This window comes from Balaenoptera physalus (assembly GCF_965194825.1).
Source record: "Balaenoptera physalus genome assembly, chromosome: 1".
Lineage (NCBI taxonomy): Eukaryota > Metazoa > Chordata > Mammalia > Artiodactyla > Balaenopteridae > Balaenoptera > Balaenoptera physalus.
In genome coordinates, this window is record NC_138882.1 from 6,417,989 (window position 1) to 6,438,192 (window position 20,204).

The following is a 20,204-nucleotide window of genomic DNA, read 5'->3' on the forward strand; positions in this document are numbered from 1 at the left end:
GAAAATGGTGAAGGTAAGTGCATAAAGATCTTAGTCTCAAGTAAATTAAGCTGTGCCTGAAGCTCTGTAAACCTAATTAGTTTTCTTTCCATTTTTAAAATAATGGCATTTCTTCTAGGAAAAACAAAAAAAACCCAAGAGAAGGATTATCTCCTTTGAAGAGATGGAAAAACATAACCAAGGAAGTTAAATCAATCTGGCATAGGAGTATAATGTACTTTATTAATACATTTTTTAAAAAAGGGTTTGACATCATTTTATATGGTGTCACCTAATCCCTGAAGAAGGAAAAAATATAGCTGAAGTAAACTTTCATGTTGCAGGTTCAGAAAAATGCATAGGAAAATATAAAATTACTTACTAATACAAATTGGTTGAATTGACCATCCACCTTGCAAACACTGAACTGTCCCTGACGTTTTTCCATCTGCTGTTGCATATCCTGGTTTACATTTATATTGTGTTTCTCTATTTATGGGATAAGCATATTCTGATTCAGACAAAAACCCATTGCCAACTACAATATCAGTTTTTAAACATTTTTCTGAAAAAAAACCATGGAAAATATAAGTATTTGTTAAAATTTTTCATGATAAATCAATGAATACGACTATAAAAAGAAAAAAGTAAGCCGCATGCCAGGAAAACTACAGCTTAGAATTATCCTTGCAGTCCACATTTTTAGTCTGTTAAAAATAAACTAGCTATAAAGTCTCAAAGAAAATATTCTAGGAAACTATATAAAATATTTTACATAGAATAAGGCAAATCATAAATAACTGTGTTGCTCTTGAAAAAGCAAGCAAAGAACTCTTGCCAGTACAGTTTTGGTTTGCAAAAGAGAAATTTGATTCAGTAATTTAATAATTCCCTATAAAGAATTATGGGTGATTTGCAATAAACTGGACCCCTTGCTTAAGTTTTTACACTGGTTTGGACTTCTTAGTCGTCAGAATTCACCTAACTCGAGTCTCAGACCAGGTCCTGTATCAGATCAGAAGTGGCACTGAATTCGTAACTGGGGGACCAAATACTACATAATAAATAGTAAAGCAGTTGTCTCTTGAAGTTTGGGATATGTTGAGACAGGACAATGAGAACAGGGAAAATGAGGCTGTGGATAGCTCCTCTGAGGCCAGGTTTTTACTCAGGTAGACTTTCCATTCCTTTAGTTGTTAAGGAGTAGGATTCTGTGATTTCATATGCTCATTGTTTTTATTGTAAATGACTGTGGTAGGCTGAACAGTGGCCCCCAAAGATGTCCACATTCTAATCCCCAGAACCCGTGAATGTTACAAACGGCAAAAGAATTTTGCAGCTGTGATCCAGTTGAGGATCTGGAGATGGGGCAGTTTTCCTGGGTTATCCAGGTGGGCCTGATGTAATCACAATGGTCCTCGTAAGAGGGATGCAGGAGGGGTCAAAGTCATACAGAAGATGATGTGATGGTGGAGAGAGAGGGACAGGGAGAAAAATATTTGAAGATGTTAAACTACTGGCTTTGAAGATGGAGGAAGGGGCCGTTAACCAAGGAAAGCAGGTGACCTCTGTCAGGTGGAAAAAGTACGGAAACAGAGTCTTCCCCAGAGGTATCAGGAGAAGCCAGCCCTGCTTACACCTTGACTTTAGCCCAGAGAAACTGGTTTTGGATTTCTGGGCTCCAGAACTGTAAGAAAATAGATTTGTGTTGTTTTAAGTCACCAAGTTTGTGGCAATCTGTTACAGCAGCCATAGGAAACCAATACAATGACAAACAAATTGTGAAGCACCATTGTTTAGAGTTTTACAATTAGATAAATTCATTTTAAAGTTTGCCTTTAAATACTCTATCAATTTAATTATAGCCTATAAAGATAGCATCACACATGATCACAAATGACCTCTGACCTTTTCAGCAAGAATATGGGAGCTATACTGAAAATCATTTTGATCCCTGAAGCCCATATGACTTTCACTAAAATAGCAGAAACTTCAGAATCTTAGACTTTGTTCATTTTTGAAAATTTTTTCAGAAACATATTCTTAAGTTACATACAATTGTGTATCCATAAATAAAGAAGAGGTAAATTAGCAGGTAGAGCAGATACAGTGGTCTCCTAATTTTAAATAATTGGGAACTGATAGAACACTTTAGAGATGTCTATGAACATTTAATAACTCAACAAATGACCAAAATAATACTGTTCAAACGTAGTATTGTGATCTGATGATAAAAATAAGCATCAAGTTGTTTTTATCAAATAATATAAAAAGTTATAGTAAAAAGAGGATGCGACAGAGTATAGAAAATGTCAAATGTAGTCCTTAAGATGAATTTGCGAGTTGGTAACATTGATACATAAAGTAGAAACAATTCATAAAATAGTTTTTGTTTGTTTGAACCTATGAAAATTACCATAAGAGAGAAATCACTATATCTACATATATATGTAGATATGTGTATATATATATGTATATGTATAAATGGTCAGATAGATAGATGTAATAGCCTGATTATTGTACCAGGGCTGCAATGGGTTTTGCACATATTTTGTTTTATATAACTTCAGGGGCTGTCATTTACATGACTTGAGTAACTGAATGCAGGTACCTGTTTTGGAAGGTAAGCTAATATTGCTTCATGTTGACTGCCTGCACTGGTAGTGACCTTACTATGCTAAGAAAATAAAACCAAAGATAATTTGTTACTGCAAGAAAATCTGTGGTATTTTAAAAGAGTTTGATATGATGAAAGGACTTCCTTGAAAATTTATTTGCTATATTTAAGAAAATGTTAGTGTGAGACATGGTTTTCTTCACTTTTGCAGGTTCTAATAATGGCATGAAGCTGCTTAAATACAAATGACATGATTTTCAAAGATGTGCTTTCTTTCTAAGACAATGGCATTAAGAGAAAACCCAATACATGTGATTTACAATGTTGTTATTATTGCCACAAAATTTAAATGCATGTATCATGATTAATTTAATGAAAGGATTAATGATTTTGTCAGCATTTCCACAGCCTATTTTGGGGAACAAAAGGTGTGCGAACTTCAGGAAAGGTTTAGTACCCTTGTTCTAGATATTTATTTCTTTTTCTCTATTCTTTCCTCATAGTCCTCTTAACTGGTTTTTCATCTTCCTGTATCTCTCTCCACTATTTCATTATCCAGTCTTTTTTATTTCCTCCATTGCCACTTGAATCCTCCTTTTTAAAAAAGCCATTTCTCACTAAATATTTGTCAATAAATCTAACACAGTTGGTATAAAATATGAGCTTCCACCACAGGTGGGAAAAGCTTAGAGATTTAAATAAAGAAAAATCTTTCAGGTTTTAGTCATTGTTAATGAGAGAGCAGTGGGAGGGACCTACTGGTTTAACATTCTCATTTTACAGATGAGCAACCTTAGCTCAAATAGGTGGTCATTTACTCATGGACACAAAGGTAACGTTTCTCAGAACCGGTGCTGGAGTCTAGTTGCCCTGGAACGTCATTGACCCTCCACGGTGTTCTGAATACACCACCCGACCTTGGATCCACAGTGTTCCGCTGGGTACCTCCACTTGGGAGACCCTTGACTTCCTGCTTTTACTCTGCTAAACTCAGAATGTCCTCTTGTATTCGTGGAATATTTAGCAACAGGCAGAAAGAGAAGGCGTCAATTTTCAGATGAGAGATTGAAAGATAAGTTGCTATGCTTCTTGTCTGAATGCAAAATACACTAAATTTTGAAGCAGGTTAATTTTGGCTACTTAGTTTCTAAGTACTATTACCCATTAAAAGGAACTAGGACTCAATGGAGATGTGGCTAATTCCAGTTCTGGGTCAGGGTGAGTATGAATTAAACCTGGGATGCTTTTTGTGCCACAAAACAACAGAATTGTTCAAAGGCAAATGGAGTCTTACAAAATGTACTCAGGACCCAGCTTGGGTGGGTTACCACTGCTCAGATGGAGTTGTCAGGCTTCTGAAATTCAATTGCTGGGCTGGCAGTTGCCATCACCCCACAAAAAGAAGAGAGCTTGTTCTAGAGATGGAGAAGACAATAAAATATTTGTACCATAACTGAAGCCTATACATCATGAACCCTGTTCAACCACTGGACATTTCAGATACGATGTCAATAAATTCATTCTTTTATTTTTTTTGGCAAATATTGGTCATGTTTAAGCCCTTTGTAATTGAAAGAAACCATGGCCTCACTGGTAACTGAAAGACTGTTGTCATTCAAGCTGCTTTAATAAGACTCTGTTTTCTAAAGTTTTAAATATTGAAGATGTGGAATAATTTTGATAACATAATTGTTTTTTTTAAAAAGCATACCAGAAGACTCCACTTCCTGGCACGATGTAGTAGCTGGTATCAGCATCCCCTCCCACTGGTTAAAAAGTTAGAAAACTGTAAAAAATATATTTCTGGAAAACTGGAAACTAGGCAGTGCAGGCCCGTGATGGCCAAGAAAAGTCGGATAAACAAAATCCAAACCCCAAAGCATATCTGTGAGTGTCCCAGCTCCCAGGGAGGGAGAAGCCAGGCAGGGTCCTGTGGTCTTTCTGAGAAGAGCAAGATAAGAGTTTTGGAGGCCATGGTGGCTAGAATTCACAGGGCAGAGTAACAAAGAATGGGCGTTATGATGAGAAACAGCTAGAGACGTTTTTATGTCTCCTTGAATCTCTGGTTGAATACTAAACTGTGCAGGCATAGAGTTAAGAATGATTACAGGAAGCTAGAAAGATAATTATAAGAGTTCACGCAGATCTGGGAGATGCCATCATATTATAAAGTTTCCAAAGGAATTGTTTTCCAGATTTTAAGCCACTGACAAATAGAAATAACTCTCACAAGTGCAAAATTTTTAAAGCATAGAAATTGATTGCTTATTGAATCAAGCATGTGAATTTAATATTAACACAAAAGGTTAATTATTAAAAACTGTCTTAGCTTTAAGACATTTTAACTGGTATTGGATTTTTTCCCTTTAATATTCTACTTTTGTAGTTGTTTATTTTCAACTAACGTGACCATTTTAATGTACTGTAAACAATAAATGGGTGTTACTTTAACATAAAGTACTATCTTCAAGTGTTTGTATTCTTGTCTAATATTTCTTTTTATTACATACATTTGATTTGTGTAGGCAGGCAAGTTGTTATTTGTACAATCATTCAGAGACAATTGGAACTAAAAAACAAATGCGTAATGATAAAAGCAAGTGGTGAAATCTATATTTAACACCTGACAATAGATTTATTTCTTTTTAAAAAATCATGACATATTCCAGGATCTAAGAAGTCAGCATTTTACTTACTGGTGGGTATGCATTCAGGAGGGGAGGACCAGCCACCTTCTGCACATGCAATGATGCTCTGATTATTTGGGAGGCTGTAGCCTTTATCACAGGAAATTTGAACAGTGTCGCCTTCCAGGTGTGTTTGTCCTGAAGATATAGAACGACCGTTTTCCACAAAAGGAAAGAAACACAGTCCTAGGGACCAAAAGTTGTTCAATGTACCAGATGGAAGTGGTAAAACAATAGTAAAATACATTTGCATTTTACAATCTTTTTTTAAATGGAAAAATTTCAAAGCTAAAATTGAAATATGAAAATAAAATTTTAAAAGAATTTAGATTATACTACTATATTGATGAAATATATACTTTTCATATATATTTCATATACAAAAGGAAATGAACATTTCATCCTGTTTTTCTATGGTTTTTATAATAAAATATTTTATTTTTATAAATGTTTTTAGGTATAAACAATATCTTAATATATCTATTTTTCTCTTAATTCTCATAAATGTTTCTTACAGAAAAATCATTATTATCTCCTTTGTTGGCTCATTTATTCTGCTCCCCCATTGTTTTTCTCTTTTAATACACTTATTACCTCCGGAGTATGCTCTTCACATTTATTGAAGGGTTAATACAGACATAATTTTAAGGGCAAAAGAAGTGATTTATGGAAAATGTAAAAGCGTAGATACTAAAACTTATGTAATCCTTGCAATATTCAAGAGAATGGTCCATTTCAAAAGAGAATGTATATGCACAATGACTGTTTTTTAAAGAAAAAATATGACCAGGCTGATTCCAAATGAATATTAGGAAATAAATATTAGGAGTGAAATATATTAATCATCAGTTTTTAAAATTAAAATATGCAGCATACTTCTAGATAATACGAGAAAGTTCACATATTTATTCCTCATTTGGTTCTCATAAAAGGCTTCTCAATAAGAGAAGGACTCATCGCTCATCTCTGCTGGCTCCTCTAGCCCTGATCCCTGTGACTGTCTGTCAAGACCTCGTGACCCCATCTGCCACATCCTTCTTCTGAATGATTCATCCACATTAAGCGTTTACTCACTGAGACACTTTGGTGTCGGTGACCATCCTCCCTCTGTGCATGTTATGCGAGTCCAAAAGGATTTTGAAGGAGACATAAAATTATATTCACAGGAATAATAGAAAAAATTCCCAATAGGAAGTGGGAAAAATGGCTTGTATTTCTTTTCTTCATATAAAATTCCATGGTTTATTTGTGGAAAATCACAATGTCTCACTGGGAAAAATAAAACAAAACTGAAGTATTAAATATGAATCTACATTTGTGAATCATCAAATCATGTTTTAGTCATCTTATGGATATTGTTTTCTTTCATCCAGCTTAAATTCCTTTAGCTTAATGCCTTCCACTGTACTAATTAGTTAAGAACAAAGAAAGATCTCTAATTATGAGTACAAGAGTATTTGAAGAGGCTCTTGTCAATGAATGTAAAATGTACATGTTGGAGTCATGTAAAATATAACCTGTTTTGTAGTATCTTCAAGAAGAAAATTTCACACAACGAGTTAAGAACCAAGCAGAGTAGGACAGTAGGAGACCTCACTGGTCTACATGGCATGCTGGCATCTCCATTCATGTCCTTTCTCTAGTCTGAATCATAGTCCTAGGTGTCTCCACCTGAAGTCTCTATCTTGTCTGTTTTTTCCTGGTGCAGTGAAGATGAAGTAGTTTTTTTTTTTCTCCTTATTTGGAAAAAGAAAAAAAAAAAAACTTACAGAGACTCAGCTCACAAATTAGCTAACCAGGGAAATTCCCCCTTTCCACTTATCTGGAGGTAATTCTCAATGTTGCACAATATTTGCAACTAGTAATTCCAGAAGTATTTCACCTGTGAAACCTGACGCTGCTTATCTAAGTGTTTAAAAATGTTACATTAGATAGTTTTGAGAAAAGACCCTCCTCACATATTGAGAGTAGTACCTCCCATAATTCTTTTACAGATATTCTTTGTCTACCCCTCAAATTACGGTATTTGATTTCCATGCATTTCTATATAGCACCTACATATTCTTTGCTATCCATAATAACTTTGCTTCTATCCTCCAATTGTCCCTAGTCTACCCATGCTTCAAAGCTCATTCTTCAACATTTAGCAAATAGGCATTGTGCATATCAGCACTGGTGCTGTCTCTGAATGTTAACTTCTCTTCATGGTCTCCTTTACCCAATTACCCACTCCAAAAGTAGAAAATAATTTCTCAAGTCCCTACTTTCTGGTAAAACTTTGTGAGTATATTTCCTATGGGATGCGCATGGATACACACACACACACACACACACACAGTCTTGCAATCTATTTGTTTACATGGTTTGCTTTCCTCATAGGACACTGTAAGTTGTAAAGAGACATGGAGTTTTCATTCTTTTGAGCTTTTTGATGCAATGTGAAGCATATAGTGTTTGACAAATATTTTATTACTGAAAGCATGAAGAATTTTCGACTTATACAAAAGTGTTACTTTAGAGTGTTGCTTTTGCTCTTTGGCCAGTCTCTCAATAGGCATATAAACAGTAGTGCAACACAAACATACAAGTCATTTAACATCTACACAACTTTCGGATAGAGCTTCGCTAAAGGTTCTCCAGGAGACTAGATTGAAGCTTGAGCAGCTTTTTCTGGATTAGGGGTTGTCAAAATCATACATATGATTATATTTCACACTCATCTTCCTCTGCTTTTTTCCCCATTTAGAAATCCCCTCTTACTGTCCATTCTAAGTGGTGTTTAAAACAACATATACCAGACACACAGGTTAAAAAAAAATCAAATACACCCATACACACAGTTCTTCAGTGAGGATGTGGTGAAGATCTAGACCTTACTGTAGGCTAACCAGAGAAGTCGGTATTTTTAATTGGCAAAGCAATGTCTGTTATTGGAGAAAAATTCCTTTTTTCCCATTAGTTAACTCTTGTCCTGTGATTATAACTCAATGATAAAAGTAGAAACAAACTAGAATGAGTTTCAAGTCTGTAGAGATAATGTTTTGCAACTTTTTAAGGGAAGAATTTTATAGTTCCTATTTTTTATTATGTTAGGACTGAAGAGACACTGCCCAAAGAAAACTTCAACTACGTGCAAAAATCAGCAAGCAACAAAGCAGCAAAATAAATGCTTTCTGAAAATCAAACAGTAAAACACATGACTAAAATCCCATTTTAGTTTAATCAGATAGCCTAGACCTTGTTAGAGATTTCATTTGCAATTATTTGGAATTATTTGGATATGATGGATTTTATTTCAGCATGAAATAAAATGTGACAATTTTTTAAATATTGTGAGACATAGTGTTTGGTGTTAATGGAGAAGTGATGTACATTTTTTTTTCATTTTCAACCTCTGTTGAAAAGCTCAGAAAAAGCAAATAACTTATTGATATCTCACTAGTTTTTTTTTTTTTTGTTTTTTTTGTTTTTTTAAACATCTTTATTGGAGTATAATTGCTTTACAATGGTGTGTTAGTTTCTGCTTTATAACAAAGTGAATCAGTTATACATATACATATGTTCCCATATCTCTTCCCTCTTGCATCTCCCTCCCTCCCACCCTCCCTATCCCACCCCTCTAAGTGGTCACAAAGCACCGAGCTGATCTCCCTGTGCTATGCGGCTGCTTCCCACTAGCTATCTATTTTACATTTGGTAGTGTATATATGTCCATGCCACTCTCTCACTTTGTCACATCTCACTCCTCCCCCTCCCCATATCCTCAAGTCCATTCTCTAGTAGGTCTGTGTCTTTATTCCCGTCTTGCCACTAGGTTCTTCATGACTTTTTTTTTTCCCCTTAGATTCCATATATATATGTGTTAGCATACTGTATTTGTTTTTCTCTTTCTGACTTACTTCACTCTGTATGACAGACTCTAACTCCATCCACCTCACTACAAATACCTCCATTTCATTTCTTTTTATGGCTGAGTAATATTCCATTGTATATATGTGCCACATCTTCTTTATCCATTACATATAAAAATGAGGATATACTCTACTTCTATTAAAAGAGATAAGACACTAATTCAAAAAGATACATGCACCCCAAAACTCATAGCATCATTATTTACAATTGCCAGGATTTGGAAGCAACCTGTGTCCATAGATAGATGAATGGGTAAAGATGTGGTATTTGTACATATCATGGCATATTACTCAGCCATAAAAAAAGATGAAAATCTTGCCATTTGTGACAACATGGTTGGATCTGGAGGGTATTATGCTAAGTGAAATAAGTCAGACAGAGAAAGACAAAAACTGTGTGACCTCACTTACATATAAAATCTAAAAAGCAAGACAAACAAAGAAACAAACAAGACGAAACGAAAACAGACTCACAGATAGAACAAACAGGTGGTTTCCAGAGGGGAAGAACGTGGTGGAGCGGTTAAATAGGTGAAGAGGATTAAGAGGTACAAACTTCCTGTTATAAATAAATAAGCCACAGGGATGTAATGTACAGCATAAAGAATATGACTGATAATTTTGTAATAACTTTGGGGACAGATGGTTACTAAGACTTATCATGGTGACCATTTCATAATGTAAGCAAATGTTAAATCACTATGTAGCACAACTGAAAGTGACATACTATTGTACATCAAACTATATTTTAATAAAAAATAATAAATAAATAAGAGATTTTTCTTTAGCAAGTGATAATTAGATTGAAATAGGAAATTCTTGGTTTTAATAATATTTAAATCTTAAATTCAAAAATGAAAATTCAAACACGTTGAAGGTGTCTAAATTTTCTTGGCATACTTTTCCTGGTCAGTGGCATTGCAGAATTTATGCAGAATTACACTGGTAGTTCACTCTTTTACTTTCATTATATGCAGATTTTTCAGCATTTAATTCCTCTCCAGATTTTGTATTTGGTGGCTATTTACACTTCATAACTTAAAGAACAGAGAACATTTATTTAATTCCATTTTCCTCTAATTGCATATTAGAAAATATTTCCATAAAAATAAAAGTGATGATCCTTCCTTCACAATGTTCTCACCCATGTATTCATTTCAAAATATATGTACACACAACCAACACACACATTTGAGAGAGGAAATACATATTCAGAGCTATTTTCATGTTTTCAGCTTACCTTGTCCCCCCACAGTAGAAATCCATAAGATTAGAAGGACAATTGAGACCAACATGCTAGTTATTCCAGTCGCGTGTAATTGAAAATGGTCCACCACTGATGGTGTTGGTCTGAAGGCTGCTTTCATTTACAGTTATGCGCATGACTGTGAATTCAGTGCACTACCAGGAAGCCAGTGTAATGAAATCCTTTTGGTAAACATCAAAGTTCACACAGGGTAGTGTGAAATAACTAAATAATGTCTGATCAATGTTTTCACATGAATGCTCTGAATTCATCACTTGATATTTGAGCACAATACTAGCTGTGCAACTTCTTTGTGGTTGCACTTACTCAGTTTCCGAGTTTGAAGCGTGCTGAAATGGACCACTGAGGGGGAGAGATGAAGCCCCTTCTTGTCTACTTGCTGACCAGGAAGTCAGCTGTTTCAGGGACAGCCAGGTGTAGGTCATCAGACTTCATTTTAATACAGCATCAATCTTACAGTTATACACTCCTTTTAAAGTGGCATGAAGAATTAAGTTCCTTCTTAATAGTTTCGTATTTGTAAATATTTTGAAAATCTAGTCAAGAATAATTTTGCCAAATAATGCTCCCTGAAATTTTTGAACAAATTATATTTCATAAATCTTTTTTTTTTAATTTATTTTTATATTTATTTTTGGCTGTGTTGGGTCTTCGTTTCTGTGCGAGGGCTTTCTCCAGTTGCGGCGAGCAGGGGCCACTCTTCATCGCGGTGCGCGGGCCTCTCACTATCGCGGCCTCTCTTGTTGCGGAGCACAGGCTCCAGACGCGCAGGCTCAGTCGTTGTGGCTCACGGGCCCAATTGCTCCGCGGCATGTGGGATCTTCCCAGACCAGGGCTCGACCCCGTGTCCTCTGCATTCGCAGGCAGATTCTCAACCACTGCGCCACCAGGGAAGCCCCATAAATCATTTTATTTAAGAAGGACTTTCAGCATGTCTATGAGAGGAGCTTGATATATTCTCTCCCCCAAGGCAGAAATAAAATTGGGCAAAAAAAATCAGCATTCACAGTTTCTGGAAATTGGTCAAAGAGTATGTTCTTGAGAAATGTTTATTCAGTAAAAAAGAGTGGCTGCTCCCTGGCTCCTCTCTCCCTCTGGCTCAGAAGTTTTACCCTGGGCAGGCGGGCAAGCCAAGTAGAGTGGAAGCTCTACTCCCCTCCTGGAGGGAACCGACTTCATAGCAGAGCTTGGAAAAATCCACGCCCAATGACACCATTGAATACATCAGAGATGATAGTGGGAAACAATCTGGAAAGGCCAACATCTCTAGATGATACTGTTTGGGGCAAGTAGGAAAATGGCAGCCCAGCCAGACATTTAACAGAGCAATTTGGAGAAAGGGACAGCCCCAAAGGGTCCCCCTAAGATGCCCCTTATTTCTAGTGGTCAGAAGTCAACGGATATGCACACGACTGCTCAATCAGGGAAACCAGAGAGACACTAGCCCTTGGCTAAGTATGGAGCAGACTTGTAAACTCCCTGAATTTTGTAAGCATTTTCCCAGACCCCACGCAGTTCCAGAGACAAAAGGTGGGATGCTTACTTGGTCAATATGTTTAAGCAAAACCTCTGACCAATTATTGGTTGACTACTGAGCTATGCTGACTCAGGAATGACTCCTAGGAAGTCAGACTGAAAAATAAAAAACTGAGCAATGCCATCAAAATCTATGCACTGTGGAAGAATCAAAATCCACAGAACTAGCCCAGGCTGGTCACGAAGCAAAGAAACAAAAGTTAGCAATTGCAGCAAGCACTTGACTGGGGAGGATTCAGAATTCATATTTATTACCATATGTTATCTAAAATATCCAGTTTTCAACAGCAACAAAAAATATGATGAATTTTCAAAGAATTTGAAAAAGAATAGATACATGTATATGTATAACTGAATCACTTTGCTGTACACCTGAAACTAACACAACATTGTTAATCAACTATGCTCCAATATAAAATAAAAAGTTTAAAAAATGTGATGAGACATGTAAAGAAATAGGGAAGTGTACCCCATACACCGGGGTAAACACGCTTATTTTATTCACATCCTGGCTATTACAGTCTTTCTTCCTAGCATATTGCTAAGAATGATTGTCTTGATGTTTTTGTAGTATATCCTGGATTACATACAAGTTCAATAATAACTGCTTTGCACAAAGCTTTTTTCCCAAGTTTCCATTTTAATTGTATGTTGTTTTTGTTCATATTATCTTCAGATATTACATATGCATCTAAAAGAAGAATAAGCATAGAATCAATAAATTAATCATCTTCACATTTCCTTCCATAGACTAATAAAATTTCATCTAATGAAAATTTTAGGATTGAATAAAATAAATTATAGTAATATCCAACATTTAATTAGCAGTTCTAGGACTTGCCCTTACAATTTTTATCTCTTTTAAACCCCCAAACTCCTTCTTCAAAGTAGGCATAATTATCTCATAGTTACCAATGAAGAAAGTGAGACAAAGAGAAATTAAGTGAAACTTTCCCCAGGTGATTTTTATCAAGTGTAGGAGAAGATTATGGACCAGGCAGTCTTAATGCAGAGCTGTGCTAGTCCTGTCTATTTTACAGTTTCTGAATTACAGTCTACATATCAAGTAGGATTATGTTAAAACATATTTCAGGACTTCCCTTGTGGTACAGTGGTTAAGAATCCTCCTGCCAACGCAGGGGACAAGGGTTCGATCCCTGGTCTGGGAAGATCCCACATGCCGCGGAGCAACTGGGCCCGTGAGCCACAACGACTGAGCCTGCTCGTCTGGAGCCTGTGCTCCGCAACAAGAGAGGCCGCGATAGTGAGAGGCCCGCGCACCGCGATGAAGAGTGGCCCCCGCTTGCCGCAACTAGAGAAAGCCCTCGCACAGAAATGAAGACCCAACACAGCCAAAAATAAATAAATAAATTTATTGAAAAAAAAAAAAAAAAGTTCCTTCCTCTTCACATTTTTGGAATACTTGTGGAAGGAAAGGCACTAACTCTTTTTTAAGTGTTCAGTAGAATTCACCCTTGATACTTAATCTAAAATTAAAATATTTAGATGAGTGGAGCTTCTCTATACATTCTGTAAAGACTGTTATTGTTATTTTTCATTCGATTTTCATAAAAGGCTACTCACCCGTATGTATTCTCTGCTTGTTCATCACGACCCACCTATGTAATTGCCTTTCTAGATTCTGTAAACTTTTCTAGTGCATCCCTTTCCTACCCACTGAATAATTAACCTAGATATAATGATTAGAAAATATTAGTATGGAAAATATACTCCTTACAAACACTAAGCATATGATATGACTGAAAAGGGGTTAATATCCAACATATATAAACAGCTTATATAACTCAACATCAAAAAACAAAACAAACAAAAACCCAATTTAAAATGGACAAAAGCACTGAATGGAAATTTTTCCAAAGAGGAAATGCAGATGGTCAACAGGCAGAGTAACCTTCCTTGTTTCTGATTTCCCACTCCAACACTTCTACGGCCAAAATTCAATGAAAACCAGCAAAAAAAGAAGAGCGTGAAATATAATCGTTTATAAGCTCTAACCCCTAAGAGTACCTAGTAGTGTGTAGAAGTTGGGTGTGGTGCTTGGTGACACCAATTAAATAATCAGTGTCGTTCACTATTGTCCACCACAATAACAATAATGATGTTTCCACAAAACAATATTAAATGTCATCTAAAATGATGATTCCTTTGTTCTCTTTCTATAAACGGGAGTCAAAACTTCCAAGAGTCATCCTATATATGTTTGGTGACATTACTACCTTATTTAATTAGTCACAATCCCACAGAGATGTTCTGTACCATAAAAATAGAATAATTTCTTTTTAAAAAGCATAAGGGCAAAGAGGAGAAATGGTTAAAAATATACAACTATATTTATAAATATCACACTAGAAAGCACACTGCAACAATTCTCACTTCAATAGTGATCACTGGAGTGTGTTGATATTATAAATTCTTTTTCCTATACCTCATTATATGTTTCCTTCTTCTTCAGCCAGCATCAAAACTAGTCCAGGTCCTTTACCTGATAGGGATAACTTAAACTTCATTTCCAAATGGTCAGAATCTACAGAGCTCTTACACTTAGTAGGTTCCTATTGTCTTCTATTAACCTTTATTTATACACAGAGAAGTACAAAGGAGAAACCTCAGAGAATCTTCTGAATCCAAATATAATTTCCCTGTCCACATTATGTAGCAATAGACAATGACCCTTTGACATTTGACTTCAATATCCCTAGCCTGTGTCCATAATCCACTTCTATGCCTGATAGTTCAATGACATGAGAGGCCCAAGATGACAGAGAGTTACTTTCAACTTCCAGTAAAGGGAAATATTGATTTCTCCCCTGGTGAAAGGATTGTATCTTATCATCTAAACCTTCTAAACTAGCAGAGTACAATGTTGTAATCCTGGAAAAAGAATATTATTCATGATTAAAAATCTTAACAGGTGCAGATAAAAAAATAATCCAACACAATCCAACACTAATACTTGGTAAAAAAAAAAAAAAGAAAATCCAGTATAAAAAATGAAGTTCTTGCAAAGAGAAATAGAAGAAAATGTCTTCAAGCAAACAAAAAATAGCAGTTGAGATAGTACTGCCAATATGCTACAATCCCAATTGCCTTACAATAATGTTTGTATAGTTGTGATATTATGATTAATAGTAAGGAGTATATACAGGCAGACCTCGGAGATACCGTGTGTTGGTTGCAGACCACAGCAAAAAAGCAAATATCACAATAAGACTAGTTACGTGATTTTTGGTTTTCCCAGTGCATATAAAAGCTATGTTTACACTAGTCTGTAGTCTAGTAAGTTTGCGATAGCATGATGTCTAAAAAAAAATGTACATGCCTTAATTAAAAACACTTTACTGCAAAAAAAATGCTAACCTTCATCTGAACCTTTAGTGAGTCGTAATCTTTTTGGTGATGGAGAGTCTTGCCTCTATGCTGATGGCTGCAGTCTGATCAGGCTGGTGGTTTTTGAAGGTCACGGTGTTTGTGGCAATTTCTTAAAATAAGTATAATGCTTCAACTTCAAGTCACCTGCTGTATTAACCTCTAACAAGAGAGTCAGCCTGTCCTTTGAAGTTTTGAAACCAGGCATTGACTTCTCCTCTCCAGCTATGAAAGTCCTAGATGGCATCTTCTTCCAATAGAAGGCTGTTTCCTCTACACTGAAAATCTGTTGTTTAGTGCAGCCACCTTCATTAAATGTCTTAGCTAAATCTTCTGGGTAACTTGCTGCAGCTTCTATATCAGCACTTACTACTTCACCTTGCTCTTTTGTGTTATGGAGATGGCTTCTTTGCTTAAACCTCATGAACCAACCTCTGCTAGCTTCACACTTTTCTTCTGCAGCTTCCTCATCTTGATAGACTTGAAGAGAGTTAGGGCCTTGCTCTGGATCAGGCTCTGGCTTAAGGGAACGTTTGATCTTCTATCCAGACCACTAAAAAGTCCCCCATATCAGCAATAAGGCTGTTTTGCTTTCTTATCATTCATGTGTTCACTGAAGTAGCACTTTTAATTTCCTTCCAGAACTTTTCCTTTGCATTCACAACTTGGCTAGCTGTTTCACGCAAGAGGCCTAGCTTTCAGCCTGTCTCAGCTTTTAACATGCCTTCCTCACTAAGCTTAATTATTTCTAGCTTTTGACTTAAAGTGAGAGACTTGTGACTCTTCTTTTCACTTGCACATTCGAGGCCGTTGTAGGGTTACTGGCCTATTTTCAATATTGTTGTGTCTCAGGGAACAGGGAGACTGAAGGAGAGGAAGAGAGACAGGGGAGCAGCTGGTCGGTGGAGCAGCCGGAACACACACACATTCATTGATTAAGTTCTCTATCCTGTAGCACGTGGTTCACGGAGCCCCAAAACAATTACAGTAGTAACGTCAAAGGTCACAGAGCACCGTAACAAATATAATAGTAATGAAAATGTTCGAAATATCGTGAGAATTACCAAAATGTGACACAGCGACACAAAGTGAGCAAATGCTATTGGAAAAATGGCACCAATAGACTTGCTTGATGCAAGCTTGCAACAAACCTTCAATGTGTGAAAAATGCAATATCTGAGACCCACAGTCAAGTGAAATGTAATATAAAACATGCAACAAGAAGTACCTGTATTTGGTCTTTGTCCCTGTTTCTGTCACAGAGCTTGAAAAAACCCTTAGAATTTCCTAAGTGATGAGAGTGATAAAGGTATCTTTTTTATATTAGTGAGGTGACTTGGAAAGCATCTAAGGATGGGGGCTGGTTGCCAGGGGAATCAATCGTATTATTAGAGGGTTGGAGTTTTCAGTTCTAGCCTCCCCCTCGCTCCCAACTTTCAGGGAAGGGGAGAGTGGCTGGAGGTTGAATCAGTTGCCAGAGGTCAATGAGTTAATCAACCATGCTATGAAAGGAAGCCTCCATAAAACCTAAAGAGACCAGGTTCTGCGAGCTTCCAGCCTGGTGAGAATGTGGAGGTGCTGGGAGAGTGGCCACTGGGAGGGCCTGGAAAGTCTGCGCCCCTCCTCACACCTTGCCCTGTGCGTCTCCTCCATCTGACTGTTCCTGGGTTATATCTTTTTGTAATAAACTGGGAATCTAGTAAACCAAATGTTTCTTTGCGTTCTGTTGAGACACTTTAGCAAAGTAATTGAACTCAAGGAAAAGGTCGTGGGAACCTCTGATGTATAGCCAGTTGGTCAGAAGGACAGGTGACAAATTGGACCTTCAACTGGCTTCTGAAGTTGGGGGGAGGAAGGAAGTCTTTTGGGCCTGAGCCCGTAACCTGTGGAATCCAGCACTTGCCACCAGGTAGACAGTGTTAGAACTGCATTGAACTGTAGGACACCCTGCTGGTATCGAAGAATCATTTGGAGGTGTGGAAAACACACACACGTCATAACAAGAAAGATCATCAAACTCAAATAGCATATTTCAGTCAGGATTGCAAACAGACTTATCCTCAGTGGGAGTAAAGTAAAAGACATGTGTGGTAATGGAAACTTTTCAGTTTTACCAACTTGGTTTTGCACAGTTAAAACAAAGCTAGTTTTTTCCTCCTTTTCTTGCCTTTCTTTATATCCTCCACAAACCTGACAACTAACCTTGTCAGAGTAATACAACTGTGCCACCTTTTAATGTATTATGAACCTAGAGAGTGTCATACAGAGTAAAGCAAGTCAGAAAGAGAAAAACAAATATCGTATATTAACGCATATATGTGGAATCTAGAAAAATGGTATATGGATGATTCTATTTGCAAAGCAGAAATAGAGACACACACGTAGAGAACAAATGTATGGATACTAAGGGGGAAAGGAGGGGGTGGGAGGAATTGGGAGATTGAGATTGACACATATACACTATTGATACTATGTATAAAATAGATAACTAATGAGAACACTGTGGTGACCTGAACGGGAAGGAAATCCAAAAGGGAGGGGATACATGTATACGTATAGCTGATTCATTTTGCTGTACAGTAGAAACTAACACAACATTGTAAAGCAACTGTATTCCAATAAAAATTAATTTAAAAAAAGTATTATGAGAGAACCATACTTTGACTTGCTTCTTTTGATGTATTGTTATATTGTGTGATATTACACAGAATTCTATATAAACCATCCTGTACATTTGAGAAGCAGTATAGCATTGTTAACGGTACAGTCTTTAAAGACAGACTAACATGAATTTGAGTCCTGGCACGAGAATGAGACAGATGTGACGTCTTCAGTAATACATTATGAATTGTGTGGCTTCCGTCTCCCCATCTGTAAAATATCTACAATCATATACTCACTATCCAAGCACTTTTGTGAAGATCACAGATATTAATTATACAACGTTTTGAAACATAGTATATGATAAGTATCTAGTTGTTAAAATTTAGTATTTCTTAATTTGATGTCTTCTTAGGCAATGACCTTACCACTAGGTATTCCTGGGGCTACAAGCTTCAAGGGAAGCTAGAAAACATAATCTCTTAACAGGAAGTCATATCTCCAGATACAAATTGGGATTTTCTAACGCTAAAATAAAGAATACAGTGAAGGATGGATAAGGTAATCATACAATTTATTGTACAAATTACTTCATTTTTAAAAGTAAACTTTATGTTTTAAAGCAGTTTTAGGTTCACAGCAAAACTGAGCAGAAAGTACAGAGTTTCCATATATCCCTTGCTCCCACAAGCACCCTATGCCCCGCTATCAACACTATCCTTCTCCCACTATCAACACCCCGCACCAGCGTAGGGCATTTGTTACAATCAATGAACCTAGGGCAACACATCAATATCACGCAAAGTCCACAGTTTACATTAGGGCTCCCTCTTGGTGTGTGTATATACCGCGTGATAGTGTAAGTTTGTAGGAAAAATGTATAAATGATCATTCAGATGACCAAAATATATGAGAAATATATAGTTGGCTTTTATCCACAGTTCCCGGCTCATAGCTCCCCAAATCCTTGGAGTTTCCTGAGAAGTGAGAGCAACGGGATAAGTCATCATTATGCAAATATCTTTTAATGACACCCTATTCCCTCAACTTTGGGGCAATGTGTATCTGTCCCTCTCGTGGGAAACAATAAATTTAGCTACAACTTCTCCCTTCTCCTTCCCTCCCTCTCCTCCATGATCCAAGTCTATTGAATGTTAAGACCTTTTATATTTGTTCTTTTAAATACACTTAGAATTCTACAATTTCATTTTGGCTTTACATTATTTTTATTTGATTTCCACTTATAACCCATGAAGGAAGGAAGGGAGGAAGGACAGAAGGACAGAAGGAAGGTAGAACGGAGGGAAGTGAGGAAGATAATTAAAAGTCCATCAATCAGGGAATAATTAAATAAAGTGTGTTACCTCTAGCTAATGAAATACTATGCAGATATTATAAAAAGTGAGATCAATCTGGGTTTACTGTTATGGGGATAGGTCTATCATATATCAAGAAAAAAACAAAAGACTTAGGATAATATACAGTATGATATGTAATATACATCTCAATTTATGTATATATGTATAAATTAAAATATGCATGTGTGTGTATAAATATATACTTAAGTGTGCCTATTTACATCTGAAAGACAGAGCAAATGCTTTTCATTGTTGTTCTGTAGACTGAGGAAGTACATCTGGGGTGTTGGGAAGAATAAAGGAAATCTTCATTCTTTATCCCATTACATTTGTATTGTTTGAGCTGTTTACAATGTTGCAGAGCTGCTCTTATACTTGAAAAAGTAATAAATTATTTAAAATTGTAATTCTTAAGAGATCTGGTTATAGAAAAATGCACTTGATGCTAAGTAAATACAAAACTGAACTTTTATTTTCTCACAAACTATTCTGAAAGTATATAAAAACAAGTTAAAATCCCTGTCAGAAGGAAACCTTGTATACTGTCTAACACCTGGTCTTCAATTTGTATTTGAGAAGAAGTATATTAGGTAAACCACTTCTCAGTTTGTGTTTGACTTTTTACTCTGTCCATTTTCTCCATTTTTCCTCCAAAGGAATCATGCTGTGTGCCCCTGAACTCAGTTTGAAGGTGTGATGTTCTTTAGTGTTTTGATCTTTCTTTTTTTATGAAGAAATAGGCAGCTATCTGTGACTTCTTAACTTCCCTTTGAAAATTTAAAGTTTCTCTGTGCAGAACTGGGCAGCCCTAGGGTGGTCACAAAGTCAGTGATCCTTTGACCTTTGACTAAGTGACCTTGC

At 36.4% G+C, this 20,204-nt stretch overlaps 1 protein-coding gene across 6 annotated transcripts in view; it reads right to left on the reverse strand.

Annotated features, from left to right (window-relative positions):
* Window positions 1–19,020, reverse strand: part of CFHR5 (complement factor H related 5) — a 49,649-nt gene extending 30,629 nt beyond the window's left edge. For 3 of the 6 annotated variants that reach the window (XM_082425640.1, XM_082425641.1, XM_082425642.1), the window contains exons 1-4: window positions 10,435–19,019; window positions 6,358–6,552; window positions 5,293–5,469; window positions 362–544 (exon numbers count right to left, since the gene is read on the reverse strand). In XM_082425640.1, coding sequence (XP_082281766.1) covers window positions 362–544; window positions 5,293–5,469; window positions 6,358–6,552; window positions 10,435–10,561 — 682 coding nt within the window. In that variant the 5' untranslated portion in view covers window positions 10,562–19,019. Of the gene's footprint in view, window positions 1–361; window positions 545–5,292; window positions 5,470–6,357; window positions 6,553–10,434 lie in introns of all 6 variants that reach the window. The other 3 variants (XM_082425643.1, XM_082425645.1, XM_082425644.1) reach the window with 2 other exon arrangements.
* Between the last annotated feature and the right edge of the window lie 1,184 nt (window positions 19,021–20,204).